General features: G+C 38.0%; 1 protein-coding gene across 1 annotated transcript in view; it reads right to left on the bottom strand.

The window, feature by feature from the left end:
* Positions 1-17,555, bottom strand: part of PPFIBP2 (PPFIA binding protein 2) — a 73,708-nt gene extending 56,153 nt beyond the window's left edge. Inside the window, exons 1-2 of the mRNA XM_084207937.1 lie at positions 17,474-17,555; positions 4,394-4,608 (exon numbers count right to left, since the gene is read on the bottom strand). Coding sequence (XP_084064063.1) covers positions 4,394-4,608; positions 17,474-17,537 — 279 coding nt within the window. The 5' untranslated portion in view covers positions 17,538-17,555. The remainder of the gene's footprint in view (positions 1-4,393; positions 4,609-17,473) is intronic.
* Between the last annotated feature and the right edge of the window lie 244 nt (positions 17,556-17,799).

The following is a 17,799-nucleotide window of genomic DNA, read 5'->3' as shown; positions in this document are numbered from 1 at the left end:
CAAAGCACAGCCCATATCATAAGGCAAATCACATTTATTAAAGATTGCCTCTACCACATGTTTCTCTATTATTTCTTCTGCTCTTCTCTCCATTTCCTCAAATTGAGAATATTTAGAAGTATTTTCATAGTCAAGCTTCCAAAAAACCTTTGAATAATCAGGAAAATACTGATGAGTTTTCAAGAATTGGCATTTGAAGGCTCATTCTATAAAGCTACATGATGGAGTGGTTTGCTTTAAGTATAGATGTTCCACTAGGAGGATGATCATGTTTTGCAATCCTGAAAATGAGGCTTAAGGTCCATTGTAAGAACACAAGTGTTCCTCTTCACTCAAGAAAGGATTGCATAAAGGTGGATAGAATAAAACCCAGAATGAACAGTGTGGAAATTCATTTAGAGTTATGAAACTGTAACTAAATACATCCTCACAAAGCCAAATTGTGACTGTAGCAGTTAATTTTTAATGCTGAAATTACTATCTGCTTTGTGACAGGTCACATGGCCACTGGCAATACTGAAATATTTAACAAGAAACATGGATACTATCCACGAATTTGTTTTGTACAGACTCTCCCAGATAATCCCTAGGACTTGGTGTTGTTTTTAAGGCCAAAGAATTTACAATCATAAAGCCATGTAAAACACTTCAGACATTCTCTTCAAGGTAAAAGGTTTTAATACAATTCTTAAGTAGTTAAAAGTCTATAATTAATCACGTTTTCTTCCATTTTAGGTATGCCAAAAGATTTGTGCAACTGCAGCAACTGTAAAATCCTCATTCTGTGAGACATAGAATCTTTCTAAATTCAGTGCTAACTTGCACAGTTACTTTGTCCAGTTATTCTGTAAACTCAAGAACTTGAATTGTTCCTAGATCCCAGAACACAGAAACAGAAAAAAATTGTTCCTAGATCCCAGAACACAGAAACAGAAAAAAAAAAAAGGCCTTTTCAGAAAGAACACCTTTAGTTCAACAAATGCTGTGCCTTGATCTTAGAGGAAACACCAAATCGCTCTTGGCTACATGAGAAAAAGGAATTCAGCAGCTGCTCTCCAAAGAGTTCATAGGGAAGGTAATATCAGGCATGAAACATGAGGCCTAAAGTTTTCCTATTCTTGACATCTCTAAATTTTTTCACATCTTTGGTGTTCACACCTAGAGCAGACCAGACAAAGAATATTAAACTTACCACTGGTTTAAAAAAAAAAAAAAAATTAATCTGAAACATCACTTGGTGACATTTCCTGCCTGATAAATTCCAGAGTTTGGTGCTCTGGACCTGAAGGCAGGTGAGACCAACCAGCTGTATTATCTATAAACAGCAAAGAAACTTCCTGACTTGATCAGTAATAAACCTATGGGCTCCAAAGCTGGCCAAAGGCTAAACTCCACAGCCTTTATTTATTTATTTATTTGGAGGTACAGTTCAGCACATTAAGTGGCAATTCCCAAAGCTACTTGAGTTATTTTCTGCAGAGGTTATTTTCCCCATGCAGCTACAACTGATCTCTGGATGTTCTGGATGTTACCCCAATAAAAACAGCACAAAGAATATCCAGCCACTTCCTGCCCTCCAAGCTGCAATCCCAAATCCTGCTGTGGGGCAGGGACACCCACCCTGGGCCTCAGAGAGCTCTCAGGGCTGCATTGGGTGATGAAGATTTCTAATGCAGGAGGAGCAGAGCAGACAGCCCCTGGGACTTTTATTTGCTTAAACCCAAATGCTGGCAGTCAAATGCTGCTGGTTGATAACATCCAGCAGGAATGAGCCTCCAGTCTTCCTTCTGACTCCCCTTTCTGTGCTTTCCCAGCAAAGCAACACAGGACAATGGCAAAAGACACATTCAAATTGTGTTCATTAGGCACATTGTTCGTATTCTTGATTAGCCATGGCAGCTGAAATGGTTTTTGATCCAATTTTCAACCACACACTGAAGTGAAGTAGATCAACACACTTTTCTTGAAAGAAGCATACTTACCTGCTTTTAAAAATATGGAATGGCTTTTTGTATCTTTAGTTTCTACTGTGTGCCTAATCAGGATAAGTTGGGAATATTTTTCGTGCCCATTTGAGTAAAATGTTAGAAACAGAGCAATTGCTGTAGTCTCTGAAGCTATTCAGTGACATGCTAGAGCAGCTCTCCAGCTGCAAAGGAAGGTGCATGGACCCCAAAAATAAACAGATGTGGAATTAATCACTCACAAAAGAAAATCCCTCAAAACAATAAAATCTCAAAGGAATTATTTCACCATCCACTGTTTGCTGCATGCATTTCACATACAATGTTGGTTGCAATTCAAATACTGCTACTGATGTGGAGCAATCTTTTATGTAATGTTTCACTTGAATACAACAATTAAAATACTCCCCAGTTATTAGCCTGCACTTTAGGGAGAATGCTTAGAAGAGACAGTGGACAATGTGCCACATCTGAGCAGGTTTTTTTTAATGATGCTCCAGCATTTCATAGAGTGATGACCACCAAACTGGCTCAGAGGCTCCCAGTGTGAATGGATTCACTGAGATGCAGAGATCTCGCTCTTTAGAACTCACTACCTCAGCTATCCTGACATGTGACACATATTAAGTGTCATGTTTCATAGCTCTGGGCTGGAATGAAGGAGATTTCGGTATGGGACACAACTATGAAATCCATCTTCCATTTCATTTAAGGAGCTGAATTTTATCCGTTTTCTTCCGCAGAAATTATATGCACGCTTGCAAATTATTTGCATTTAAAAAAAGAATTCAAGAAAAGTCTTCAAACACATAAGATTACTGTCCATTTTCAAATACCAGTCACAGCAGCCCAGAGCAATGCAGAATATTTTAAAACCAGTTATCTCTCCATGCTGCACATACTCCAGACAACACCTTCCCTGTTTTCTTGGTTCTGAATCCAGACTGCCCAATTGCTTTGCCAAATGAATACTACTCTTGATACAGGTCCAGTTTTACTCTGAACAACTCTGAAAATCTGGCTTTTGTGCACTAAACTCATCTCTTAGCTATCATAAAGATTAGAAAAATCATTAAAACTTCTGCTGAGGTAAGCATTATGGTAAGAGCTGGCCTAAGGATATCTAAATCCAAAATCTAACACTGTAAATGCAAATTAAACATTGCCTACACCTTTAGCTTTCAAAACTGGGACCAAATTCTCATTCCTTCTTCTCACGTGGGCCCAAACAGGATTTTCCAGCCACAGACCTGCACTCTGTGAAGAATGCCAAGGAGCCAGCAGCTGACAAGCTCAAACAAACAAAACAAGCTGGGGTTATAGCCAGCACTGGCAGCCCCAGCAGATCATAAACCCCAAACCAGGGGCCACAGGCATGCTTCCATCAAAGTCACATGCACTGACACAGCCAGAAGGAAAACCACTGAATCCAGGAAACTTTCTGGAGCTGGGCAAGCCACAGGTAGGTTTTACTCATGAGGAACCTACCAGTCCCTGGCAGTGTAGGTCCTAGGACACAGAAATAACTTCTGCCCCTAAAGCAGCTTTTAACCATACTGCTAATGGATCATTTAATGCCAATACTATTCCCCATGTCAACATGTCTTTGAACAAAGATGATACTTGGTCTCTCATTTAATGAATGCTTAATTTTACTCACAGCTCTTGGGAAAATTTAAATAATACTAGCTAGGCTTTCTTCTTTTACTCACGAGGATCCCACCAGTCCCTGGCAGTGGCAGGTTTGGGGAAGGGGAATGCTGTGTTTTATCTTTCTTTACACCCAGTGAATCTCTTCTTTTGAGGTCTATCTCCTCACCTGGAAAACCTCAGCCTTCTCCAGTGTAGTCAGAGGTTTATTTCCCATCTATCCCAACAGGAATGTCTCTCCTTCAGAATCAAAGGCTTTCCTGCCTTTACCCTCCCTGCCTGGTGTACAGGATGCTTTGTAGATTTGTATACTGATAACAAAGGCCATGCAGCAAGGAAAAGGAAATGAGGATCATCCACTCTGGATCTGTCCTTTCAACAGATAATGCCACTCCATTCTAAACTGACAGTTTACAAGTTAGAAGTTTTGCAAATAGTTATAAATTTGCTATCTCCAGCAAAAAGTGAAATAAAGCAAAAAAAACAAAAAACCCCACAACCACAGAAAAGGCAACTTTTTAACTTTTTTTGTACTTCATTTTTACTGTGCCCTCTCCCCAAAGGACAAAGCAAGTTCTTTTATCAGCTTCTTCTACTCCTATATCTGCATTGCTTTAGAAATCAGTACATCAAGCAGTGATATCCTCAGCTGTTATTGCTCACCACCCCCTGCAGTTCTCTAAGTATGCTGATTTCAGTTTTTATGGAAATGATTTAAGCATGGAAATATTTGACCCAGTCCTGTTTGCAGACAAAATGGAAAAGCCCAAATAACTCACCAGGTTCTCCTCAAACCACTCCCTCAGACACAGTGCTGTGGCCCCTGGGATTTGGTTTCTCAGAGCTTCTTTCTCCTGAGGGTCCTCCAGCATCTCCAGGGCCATCTTCAGATCTTCCAGGAGGTGCAAAATTTGAAATGTGCCCAGGTACACTGATGGAGCAGGTGACACAATGTCATAACCACCATTAGCATACTCTGTGGCTGACTTTGTGCCTAAGGAAAAACAAAGTGAGGAGAGACAATAATGTCATATAATTGCTTTGTAGGTGGCAAATTAGTAGGTGCTGAGTGCTACAATATTTGGACTTCAGACTGACAAGTTTCACTCCAGGCTGAAAACCTTCATTTCAGGCTTAGAAATACCTGAATTAGTCTCTAGAGAAATCATGAAGTCTGGAGAAGCAAATGCAAGAGGTTTGTACGTGCATGTCAAAAAAGATTTTTGACCTAGATCGCGTTTGCAATGTCCAAATTATAAATCTCAAAGCTTATCCCAAATCACCTGTAGTTTTTCACAGTTGCCATGAGATGTCACTAACTTCTCAGCTACACCACTGGAAGTCCCCACACTGCAAAGTAATGAATGACTGATGCAGCTCTCTGACAAGAAACTGGGATCAAAATAGGTCGTGTTACCACATCTAGAAAAACATTAATGACCATGAGCAGGTTTAGAACTCACCCACAGAGAACAGCACCCAAAAAGTTAGCAATAAAAATAGCAAATGAAACTTTTCTAGCTCTATAAATGACAAAAAGCTCTCTGAATTGCATTATTTCTCTCCTGCCAGTCCTCCAACATCAATATTATTTTTCTCAACAATAATAGGCACAAAAAAACATATCTCACTTATGAAAGTATTATAAAAAATACAAATTCTAATATCTCCAAAATTTATTTATTTTCTTAGTACCCTGTGTGTTTTAATGAGATGCACACTAAAATAAGCTCTCTTTTCTCAGTCCTGAATTTTAGACCTTAATTTAATTTAATATGCCTCTGTATCTTAAGAAGCAGTCAAGTAGTAAATTTCTATTTGCTCTACTTTTAAAACTTTGTATTTACAATTCATTGCCTCATGTATATAATAGATTGTACACATGTTTTCATTCATGTTCTCTCTTGCATAAAAAAAAAATTACAAATTCCCTTCTTATTTGATATAATGGGAGATTTTATTTTTTTGGTTTTTGATCATTCACATTGTGCTGGCTCCACATAGCATTTAGTATTCATTAGAAGACTACATAATTGATGCACACAAGGGGATTTTAATAATCTCCTTGCTATTATTCTTTTTACTCCTGTGTTTAACATAGTTTACGTGTTAGTAACAAAGGGAACAAAAATCTTTTACAATGACCTGCTAAATTTATTTTTCCCCTGAGCAGATGTATCTAATGTGATGTAAAAATGTATAAGGAATTCAGATTTTCTTCTTGAATGCACAGTACCTCACATTAATCAGTGTTAGTTTGCCTGCTGTGGTCATTTATCTACCATGATCTGGGCATTGCAAACTATGTTTGAACCCAGTGTTTCATTTTACCTGCAGCCTGGTACACATCTCATGAACACACCAACACTGGAGGTCCTGGGACATAGAAATAACTAAAGTAGCTTTTAATCAAACTGCTAATTCATCATTTAATGCTCATATTATTCCCCATGTCAACCAGTTTTTGAACAAGGACAATTCTTGGTCTCTCATTTAATGAATGCTTAATTTTACTCACAGCTTTTGTGAAAAATTAAAATAATGTTAACCAGGTTTTCTTCAAAAACTCTTTCAATCACCCAAAGTAGTCATGTCTTTGCAAAAAAAAAAAAAAAGTATGGCTTGAATTCTACCAAACAATCCATGTGGGTTTTTTTTTTTTTTCACTATTTTAAATAATGAAAAGTCCTTCCTGGAAATTTTTCAAGGCTCTGTAGTAGGATTTTTCTTTTTTTATTTTGGTAAAGCAACAGTCATTTTCACTACTGGAGCATTTAATATTACCTTAATCTCTTTCCTGACTCAGAATATTCTTTTTGATCCTGTTGACCTCTACTGCTTATGAGTTTATTTTAATACCTCAAGTGCAAGATCTCATCTTAATTTCTGGCCAAGACCACGTGCAAGATAAAGTTTCTTCAATATCCGGTGCTCCAAGGCTGCCACGGGAGCCAACATCCCCCTGTAAACCAACCTTGGCTTCCTGAATTACTTCCTTTTGAGGGGAGGATCAACTGACTGCTGGGCAGGACTTGTGTTCTCTAACCCCTAAAGGACATTTTCTTATGTATTTCTATGCTCTCAGCTACTCAGGCCAGCTTGTTCCTGTTATCTCCTAATGCAGATTAATATTGAACTATTAAACTAAAAATAGCAGATTTCCAAATTGAGTAAGGGGCCATTTGGATGGCATCTTTTCCACTGACATCTTTTCGTGCGGCCAGAGGGTTTGCTACATTCTGAGAGATGCACACACAAACTGATACATGACCCTGACTTCTTAAGTAGCCCTGATTCCTTGTTGTTGTGCCATTTCTCACTCTTTTGGGAAACTCCATGCCAATATTGCCTTTTTGCTTAGCAAGCACTCTTCATCCTAGAAAAATCAGGCAGGATTCAAAGCTATTTCATAACCAGCTGTGGTGGCTGCCCCTCCAATGAGCTGGCAATTTAGAATACTTATGGAATGGGAGAAAATGGAAGGAGCATTCTGCTATAGATTTTTTCAAGTTAGTTTTTTGAATATTTGTTATTTATAGACAAGAGAAAAAAAAAAAAAAAACAAAAAACCAAAGAAAATTCCATACAATCCAAACAAAACCACATAACCTTACAGACTGACAACAAATACTTCAGGTGTGGGGAAAAAGAAAAAACCAAGCTACATACAATTTAAAACAGTTGTTCAGTAGCTGAGTTGATTGTTCTAGGTAGATAGTTTATATAGTCAAATAAACACCTCCATCAAATGCACCACTGTGACTTCCTCCAGGACAGTATTGCTAACACCTCTGTTCACCAGCCCAAGTGACTCACTGTCTATCACCTCTGGCCTCAATCCTTGCATGAGCAGGGCTGCAACACTCCTGGCAACACCTGCCTACCACAGCAAACAATCCCAGGGGATACAGGGAAATTTAGTTGGTATTATATAATGTCAGTGATATTATATTAATTACATATTCATATTATATATCATGTGATATTAGTGATTTGAATTCTATATTCTGTATTTTACATTATATTATATATTACATTATCATTACATAACGTCAGTGGTATTCACACATTTCATCACGTCTTCATTTGATTTGCCTCTACCAAAATACCAGAGAAAGCAACATATACACACATGGACTGTCATGTTTAAGAAACTGATTTTATAAAGGATAAAATATCTAAAGTGCTGGAGCACAGGCAGAACCAGCCAGGAATTCTGATTTCCTGAGACTAGCCATGCTCCATATGCATCCTTGAGTAATCCCAAGCTCTTCAACTGGCAGTTCAGACTGTCAGAATCCTCTGCATCCTCCCATTTTGCAAAATGCTGAATTACTTTCAAACTGGTTTGCTATGGATTGCTAACGTGGTCCCTTTTATTCTCCTAGCTGCAATGGAAAATGGAGAACTCCTTTGAACGCAACAAATTATGCACTTTGGACTAGGGACAGAAATGCAGAAATACAGAGCCCAACTCAGCATTTTAATTCAGAAAACTTCCTGATTTACTGCTAAAATTCAAATGAATCACAGGCCTCCTTCTCTTATTTGCTTTCCATGTAGTTTCATATTAAGTAGGATTGCACTGCTCGCCACGAGAACACACCCTGGAAAACAGAAGTGTGTAGGAGTAAATAATTGTATTTCTTTGCCTTGCTTTAAGCCTTGTCATCATTGTGCTGCAAAGTACATGAAGTTTTAGCACCAGACAGTAAGAATTTGGATGTTCTTGGAGATTAATGGAAATAAAAAGAAAAAGAGATGCCCCACAACATTATTTGCTACCAGCATTCTTCACCATTAACAGCTGTCTATATCTGTGTAGCTTTATTGTAAAAAACTGAAGAGGGGGAGAATGCAGTTCAAACATCAGAATTTTATCAATACTCAGGAAAAATTATTAAAGTTTTGAACTCTTGCAAAAGGACTAATTTTTTTCTTGAGCAAGTCACAGTCTTCCTGTACTTCACTTCTTTTTCCAGGGTTAAACAGGACACAGAGGAATCTTTTGTCACAAAGTTTATATAACACCCAACACCATGGTTTCCTAGTGTACTCCTGGAACACAATTATTCATCATGAGTGTTCACTTTAGAAGAGCAGGGAAAAAAAAGAAAGGGAGAAAAAGTGTTGAAACTGAGACATTCCAAGTAGCTCCCTCCTGGCCTCCCCAAACAGTCAATGAGTGGAAGAGGTTAAAGGCAGCTGCACATTATATGTAGGCAGAAAGAATAAAATAAGTAATAAAACAAGCAAAACAACTTTTAAGTTACTCATTTCTCCCACCCTGACCGTACAAGCACATTTTTCTCTCAGAGTTCCTTGCAATTAGCAGAATGGCTTCAAAGAAACATTCCTTTTGGGCAAATACATAACCTATTCAGAAAACAGCACTGCCAGTAGCTTGCAAAAATAAGTTACTAGGCACAAGTAAAGAAAAGCCCTGCCAGGTTGAAAACCCCTCTCCTCAGCCCATGGTGTGTGCACTCACCCATCACACAGCTTCCATCTCTCCTAGCAGTAGATGTTGTGTCTGATCTCTCACTTTCCCTTGCATCTTAACTTCTGATCCCCTCAGCATTCATCCTTTTCATCTCAATTTTTTCATTCTCAAACTGGCTGAGTTTGAAAAAAAATTCCAGGTAATGTACAACTCCACCATCAGTAGTTAAAAAGAGATTTTCCTAAGAATGCTGGCTCCTTTAGATTACAAATCAGCAAAGAACAACAAAAGCCCCCCCAGCAAACACCAAAGCCTACGTCTATGCTGTATAAGGACGACTTTCTGTGAAGCTGAAAATATTCCTAACTAACAATATTGACATCTGACCAACAGTGTTCAGAATAAAGTTACAAACATGCCTTTCCTCTGGCCTTTCAGTCAATCATTACACTGCTAGAGAACAAATTTTTACCTGATTTTTTACTCAGTGAGCATATAGGTTGTCCAGGTTCTTCCTCTCTCCTTCAAGATTACACAGTGCAATTTTCTTTGAAGCACAGCTTTCTTTTTCTCATGAAGACAGCCTTGAAAATGTGAATTTATGTAAACTAGCAGTAAGGGCTGGACAGGACATATTTCAGCCTCCTGGTTCCTAAGCCTCCTGCAGAACGAGTGAAGAGGGAGCTCACACAACCCTTTCTTCCCATACTGTGATGCAGAATACATCACAAACTGTGTGTTTTGAATCCCAGCTCATATTAACTTCTCCTCAAATCTCTGCTTTTAGATCTTTAACTACAGGGAAAAGTAACCATTAAGCTGGATTAGCAGGAAGCCCTAGGAAAAAATTTCCAAGCCTAAAAACACTAATGACCACATTCAGATGAGAGCTTCACACAGCTCAGATGATTTTCAGCTGAGCTCTGCCTACAATCACACATGAAATCTTTCAGACAATTTCCAAGAACTGTCTATAATTTCTTATGCAAATTACAGGTGTAATTACTCAGATTTCTCTCCTGAGTGCTTCTAGACGCTGAGCTGTGATGTGCAGCACTTTTAGGGACTGCACACACAGCTCCAACAAAGAAAGTCTCTCCTACCCAGAAACACAAGCTAAGCAGCCTGGTGAAAAAAAGGGGGATGGATTATGCAGCTGTGATGGAGGTTTGAGGCTGTCTCCACTGCACAGGAAAAACATATTTATTAAAGAATAAAAAATAATTGCAAGAATTTTCTCTTTTTTTTTTTTAATTACACATAAAAAAGGAGTGTATTTAGGGCCAGTGAAATCATAGTCTAAGTAAAACAGTGCTTTTAGCACAAAATCTGTAATTGTTGGCAGTAAGCAATAGTAAGATCATTCAGTTTGTGAGGAAGTGAAGGAAACTTGTTTCATTAAGATTACACAGTATTCACTTTGCAAAAGACTCTTGAATCAATTTCATTAGCTTAAAGTAAGAAGTGGACAAGATACAATTTTGAATTTAATGATACAAAACTTCTTTAAATTTAAATCTTAGAAGTCTGTCCACTTGCCTGTTAAAGAACTGACTCACTCATGTACTGAAGAACAGATCACATCATGCAAACTACAAAAGGACCTTTGTGTCTCAGATTTTCAGTCCTGTGGGGTTTTGGCCATTATGGTTTAACTGCCTTTCTTTGCCACATGTTGTATCTGCAGCTATTTATGTTTCTGTTACTTTTCAGTCCTTCCTCAAAACTCAGTAGAAACAGCATTGATGTGTGGAGTTTATTTGGTATAATTGCAAATGCATTGCTGCAGTTTAGTAAGTCAGGTTTTTTAGTACAAAACAGCAGAAACGCTGTAGTGTCCTAAACACACTATTTCTTGTCAGGAATAAAAAATTTAAAGTAGCATATTTAAACTGTAAGTATTTTTCCAGTTTGAATTAGTTTTAGCTCCCATTTTCAAGAAAACTGCTAATTTTGTGGTTTTGCTGGAAAGGCAGAAATACTTGCAAGGGAAGTTAAAGACCAAAAATCAGTTTGACTTGGACTTTCAAAGGACCACTCTTCCCTATAGCAAACAATTTTAAACACCTATTTTTTTAGATAACAATTAAGTATTTGTAGGAAAGATGCTCTCAGTGCTTTCAGCTCTAAGTTCTGCCCTCTTTGCAGAGAGAATCCATCAGTCCCACAAGCAATATTGAGAGGCTCCCCTGTCCATCCTGTGCTCACAGCCCCATGATTTTGAGAAAGTGAGAATGGGAAGCATGTCTGGGGACATGCTGTAGTGACCTCCTGCAAAGTGAAGCACTCGAAATTGAGGAAATTCCAAAGGTCAGGTTGCTCTGGCAACCCTGGGGAAGGGATCAGCAGCCAGTGCTGCACAGGCACAAATCACCATGCAAGGTGCCCTGATTTTCACAAGCTTTTTAAACAAAAATGCACCTGGACATTTATGCAAAGTCTTAACCTGAAGGCTACAGCACGTGTAAAAGTCTTAATAAATAGCTGGTTATAGTAACAAATGGCTGCAATGGTTATTCAAGTGTGTACATTTGGTTTAGATGTTAACAAAATTAAAGGAAAGGCCACAGAGAGCTGGCATGAAAAATGATGAATTGAGTAAATAGAAAAACAATCGACTGTGCTATTTTTAAATGTTTAAATTTTTAAAAAATTGCTATAAAGAGGTTATTGTTGATATCTGAGGAATCAACTAATAAGCTTTTCTGAAGTCAAGTATCTGAAAATAAATGTCAGCACCTTAAACAAACTTTAAATGGTAAAAAATAAAACCCCACAAATTATAAACCATAAATATTCTATTCAGCTTTTTTATTTACTCCTTTAATATCCTGAATATTTAGAGGTCACACACAATTTTTCTTTCCTTTCCCCTCAAGCCCCCATCATTCTTGACACAAAGTTTTCTAGAACTGTTATGACAGGAATAGATGTATTCCTCTATCAAAGACCTTGTGTCAAGTAATTTTCTATATAATTTCCTTTTTCATCTCTATTGCTGTAAGATCTACGCACAAACACGCTGTAGTTAATGGTTAAAAAAGCCACAATATTATAACTTCACAAATGCTCACCCCTTACTTAATGCTTAGCAGTACAAGATACACAAGTGCCCTAAGTATATTATTTCTTTTGTTCAGAAAAAATAGCCTAAATCATTGATTGAAAAATAACAGAAAATAAAAAGGAAACACACTAATCATAACTGAAGCATAGCCTTTTAACACAATTGTTATGCATTTAGAAAACACAAGAAAACCACTGCAATTGTTGTCCACTTACCCTGATCTACAATGAAGGAAATTGCTTAGTATTTAAATTGTTCTGTTGTGCTTATCATCATTTTGAACAGTCAGTCCAGTGCTCTGAAGTGAAATTCTACAAAGATTCTTATTTTCAAGTTATACATTTTTACTACAGAAACAAAACTTTGAGTTTGAAAGTGTTGTGAACCTTGATTAGGATTTAAGTGATGAAAATATAAAACTGTCTGGAAATGCACAAATTGAAAAGAACAAATAGAAGCTATTTTCTGGCTGTTCTACACAGTCCCAGCTGTGCCCATCAGCTGCACATCACCCAGCATGGACTTCAAATGAGAGCCACCAGCACCTCCCCAACACACAAAAATAGGATTAAGTGCTCTCTGTCTGGTTTGGACAATTTCAATCCCTCATGAAGCAGAACAGAGGTGTCCATCCTCCTCAGTTAAAGTGCTGTGAGACTGAATGAATCCTGTCATGACATGTGGCTATTCAGGGGTGAAGGATGAGGTCACCAGGAAGTATTATGATTTCCTTTTATTTCTCTAGGAACTCAGTGAAAACTTTGTTCCACAGAACCCAAAGCCCATCCAAAGGAGCTCAAGTGAGTGGCAGTGCTCTTTTTTTGTGTAGAAACCAAGTTCTAATCACTTACTAGAGGTGATTTAATAATCCCCACAAACAGCTCCTCCTTCAAATTCCGGCTGGTAAATCCCATGAGGAAAATACACTAAACTCGAACTAAAAGCCTGTTTATCTCTGAAGTACAATTTCCTCTGGAGGCTCCTTTTCCAGCAAGGCTGTGGGCAGTACTGGGGTTCTAACACAGCAGCCAAAGCCATGAGCTGAACACCAACATTCTGCCAGCTCAGGAGAAGGGAATTCAAACATGAATACTCCTTGCTCCACTTTTTAATTGTATCTACTTTTTAAATCTTTCTATGCTAATACTGAAGCATTGATACAGACCCATGTGATTACACATTTAACTTCCTCACTATTTTCCAGTGAGCAATAATTGCAGGAGCTCTGGTTAAAAGGAAACTCAGAAATTGCACTGATGATTTAGTGAATTTGAAGAGACTGTAGCAAACTATATTGTGATGGGGGTTTTTAGATTTTACAGTCAATGGTCATTAATCACAAAGGGAAATAATGGATTTACAAACTGATGATGGCAAGAAGCAGTTTGATATAAAATATTTGTAAAATAAAAACTGTATTAATTTGTTATGATACATTGCAAAGAAAAATAGCCAAAATCCACAGTCCTGTAAAGAAACACATCTTAATAAATGGTCACAAGCTGAATAAAAGGAGAAGTAATGACTTGGTTAAAGCTCAGAGGAAACAATGCCAAAGTCACGCACCTTAAACGAAGAATGAGTAGATGGATCTGATATATGGTGCCTTTTTTTTAGAGGAAGCCTCTGTTTGGAGTGCAAGACACTCCAGCTAATGGCCAAGTGATGTGCATTGACAATCACATTAGCCCTTTTTGCTATTTTAGTCAAATAAGGCTAATCACTTAGCGTGCCTAATTTATATAGCTATGAGGGCGGGTTATCAGTACAGATGTACCCAGGCATAAAAGACTTGGGAACACTGACCTATCTGTCAAATTTGATCAGGCCCAGTGAAATTCAATTTGTTAATCTTGCCTCACAGTCCTCCCCTCATGCAGTCTGAGCACTAATAGGTTTTATGCTGCACTGAGAACGAGCACAGGCTGCAGTGAGACTTCTTGGTTGGATTAATCAGAACCGTGCATGAGAGATGCTACCTCCTGGAGCAAGGGGCAGGACTTCCAGAACTGGAAGCCTAAAAGTGCAAATCTCTAAATGCTTGTGATATATATTTGCATATACCCTGAATGGCCACAATCCAATATTTTATTGATAATGAAGAGAACAAAAGAAATGAGGGCTGCTTAAAGAGATAGGATGCTCCCTTTTTGCATGTGTATATATACATTTATACTCAAGCTTCAAAAGTTAAACAATGTCAGATATACATCTCTTGACTTCCCAGTTCTCTAAAATGGGAGCAATGCTAACTTTGGGCCTAAAGATGAAGCTTCTGAGGCCAAGAGAAGAGTGTGGCTCTCCCAGTACTCACTCAGGCCTCATTGCAAAAGAAAATGTCTTTTTTGTCAGCTACCTAAGTTTACTTAGGTAAATTTAGGTCTTTGAATCCTGGAGATGTCCACAGAATCTGGATACAGTGAATTGAAATAGCACAAGCTCATAAAAAATGACTTTTTGCTGTTTCCTCTCAACTCTAAGAGCAGCTACATTTGCACAGATGATTTTTCCCATATTTGAAACTCTACCTGGGTGGGTGTTTGACAACAAACCCAGATGTTTTCTGCATCAAAAATTACATTCAAATCATTTTGGCTTGGCAATTTGACCTTTTCAATATGACAGCTGAATCTATTTTTAAAGTGAGCTTGGAGAATCATTATCTGGACATGATTTCCCAATTCTCCACTGATTTGAGGCTTATCAGCCGTTGCAGATTCTGGGATGACATACAGTGTTTTAATGCTTGATAATTATCTAATTTCACTTGTGTTATTGGTTGTGTAAATTACTTGAATAATTCCTAATTGCTGTCAGCTTCTTCTTTACTACATGCATTGTTTTGCTCTGATGTTTCTACATGCTTCTACCTAAAGGATGTTGGAAAGTTTCAGTACAGTATTACAGTCATCCTTTCAAAGAGGTTTTCTACCTTTTATTTTCTCTTTCCACCACACAGGACAAGAGACCATTCCTGTTTTGCAGCCTCTGCCCAAATTGCACACAGAAGCCTACTGGATTGAATTTGGGAGAGTCAAACTCGAATTATCATTCTGTGCCTCAGTTTCAGACAAATTGGGATAACAGCTGTATCCAAGTACAGACTCCAGCAGATCTACTTGGTCCTTCAATCATGCCAGAATATACAAGAAATTGTTCTGGAACACACAGAACATTGGCTAGAGGAGGATGACAGCAGACTTAACCTGTCTTAAAAAGTTTTATCTATTCCCGGCAAAAGAAAATAATAAAGAAATAAAGTCAACAACCTTTCCAAACAACTGGGCTTTTCTCTAAGTATAGGAATAAATCAATATGTTTCTGTATTAGTACAGGTAGATATAACACTGAAATCATATGGGAAGCATTCAGTTAACATCCATGAGGCTTGACAGATGCACTGTCTGGGAAATATTTTGCTTCTTCTCCCATTAGATATCTTTATATAAGCCCGTTCTCAATGTTATGCTGCCTATCACTGGACATCAGACTGAAAATATAAGTAATGCAAAGTCACAAAGTCAGCTCTCCTGGAGAGGCTGCTCATGGTGGAAATAAACTCCACTTGCCACTGCAGAACAGCTGCCATCAGCTGATTTCCAGGGAATAGTTCTTCCAACATCTGCTTTGCTTCTCTGCATTAGTGCTCTACACCACCAAGACAGCCAAGGGATGGGAGTAAAGGTGATGTCATTTGAAAGCCTGGAAAAATTTAATTTTTTTCCTTATTTATCAAGATTAAACCCTGAAATGGTATGGCACAAACAAACAATCTGAGAAAGGAGTAGGGAAAAGAATATTAAAATCAACCAACCAACCACTGAACCAAAAGAAAAGCTGTCTTCTGGCCTCAAGTATTTTTCTGACGCAAAACTTAGGAAAAAATTTTATTTTCTTAGGCTGTCATATATTGCTAATTAATCAGTTATACCACATATTAGGAAGCTATCTTTCCATACCATGAAAAAACACCCAGCACTAAACATCTATTGTCACAGCCAGGACTCGCCTCATGACTGATAGCACCTGGAAAAAAAAACAAAGTCTCTAATCTGAAAATCAATTTAAATAGAGTGACTCTTTTTTCAGTCTCTTGCTTTTTCTGCAGAGTGGAACCACCAGTGCATCCATGATATCCCCAGTGTGTGCAGAGCTGTGTACAAATCACCACAGAAGAGAGACACTGAGTTCAATTTGTGTGCAGATGATTTCTGAGAGCAGCTTCCATGGCATCCCAGTGGCCAAAAAGTATTGCAGCTCTCTAGTTTATGAATTATGGTTTGGGACTTGCTTTTCTTATTCTCTCCTGAGTTCAATGCTTCCCTACCTATGGTGTTTTGCTAGGTATAAAAAAAAAAAATAAATCCCAGTTAACTTCTGTTGGTTAAAATCTTGTTAGAATAAGGTTTTGCATCCAGGACAAGGAAATATGTGTGATTTTTCCTATTTGCCTAGAACTTTTTCTAGGCAAAAGAAAAGTCACTTCAGTTATATCTATCCCATATTCATATTTACAGTTCTGTGTATCTCAGCAGTCTGTTAGAGCTTGCACATATAGACTAAAGTGAAGACTGATATGAGGATGCAAAAACCAAACCAACCAAACTCTGCTGATTGTTGAAACTAAAAAACCTGGATAGTGATCTAACCTGGTGGTGACATTTAAAGCCCCATACCAGTCTCTGGACAGAGAGCTTTCCTAGAAGAGCAGGAAGATCAAGGAGCAGCACAACTGCAGCACCAAGAGGCTGACCCCTTAGACTCCATCACCAGGGAAGAAGGCTCAGCTTGGGTGCCACTATTTAGATTTATGAAGCTTTAGTGAATTCTTTCCCATTGTGCAGAAGTGAGATCATGGCCCTACCCTGACACTCCTTTAAGGAGCTCCTGCTGCATGGTGTGAGAGCACAAACCCCAGGGCATAAATAAGTTATGTGTGTTTTTATGCACACACACATTTTGATATATCTTTATGTGCATGTGTTTGATGCAGTTATAAATTATCCAGCTAGCCAAAAGTCTTGGTGGAAACCTTTTTAACACATATTGAAATGCAAAACTAATTTTGGATGTTACCTCATAGCTGAGGATGTGTTTAAGTTACTACAGAGCATTAAAGCAAAGTAAACCTCTCCTACTTCAATATTCACCTGTCTGAGGGGAAATTGTAGGGCTTATTTTACTTCCTTTGTTTTATTTTCAGCTTTCTCCACACAGCTCTTGAACCAGAGTGTTAATAGTGAAATCTGCATGTCAGAGAACCTGATAAATTTGGAATAATTATTAAAAAGCAAACCAGACATAGTTAAATCTCAAGACAGTGTGGTGTAAAATAATGCACTGTTGTACCTGCAATGATGTCATCCATTTGCTCCAAAGCTGCTTCCAGCATATGACTAGCATCAGAAGCCATCCTCTGGGATTTCTTCAGATCTTTACTGAAAAGACAGAACAAACCATATGTATTACACTGAATAGCCTGATAGCAAAATAGATGTCACTGTCACATTATGCATTAGGCTACACAAACAAAATCCATGCTACAGCTTAGCAATGCAGCCTAGTGATACAAAAATACAGCCCAATAATAACAAAACTAAAAAAAAAACCAAACCAAAAAAACCTGTTCCTGTTCTTGATAGATGACTTGGCAGTTCTGATTCATTTTTTGGAAG

The sequence above is a fragment of the Fringilla coelebs genome (genome assembly GCF_963513975.1).
Source record: "Fringilla coelebs genome assembly, chromosome: 6".
Taxonomy (NCBI): Eukaryota; Metazoa; Chordata; class Aves; order Passeriformes; family Fringillidae; genus Fringilla; species Fringilla coelebs.
Note: the sequence above shows the minus strand (reverse complement) of the source record. Positions and strands in the feature narration are given on the sequence as shown.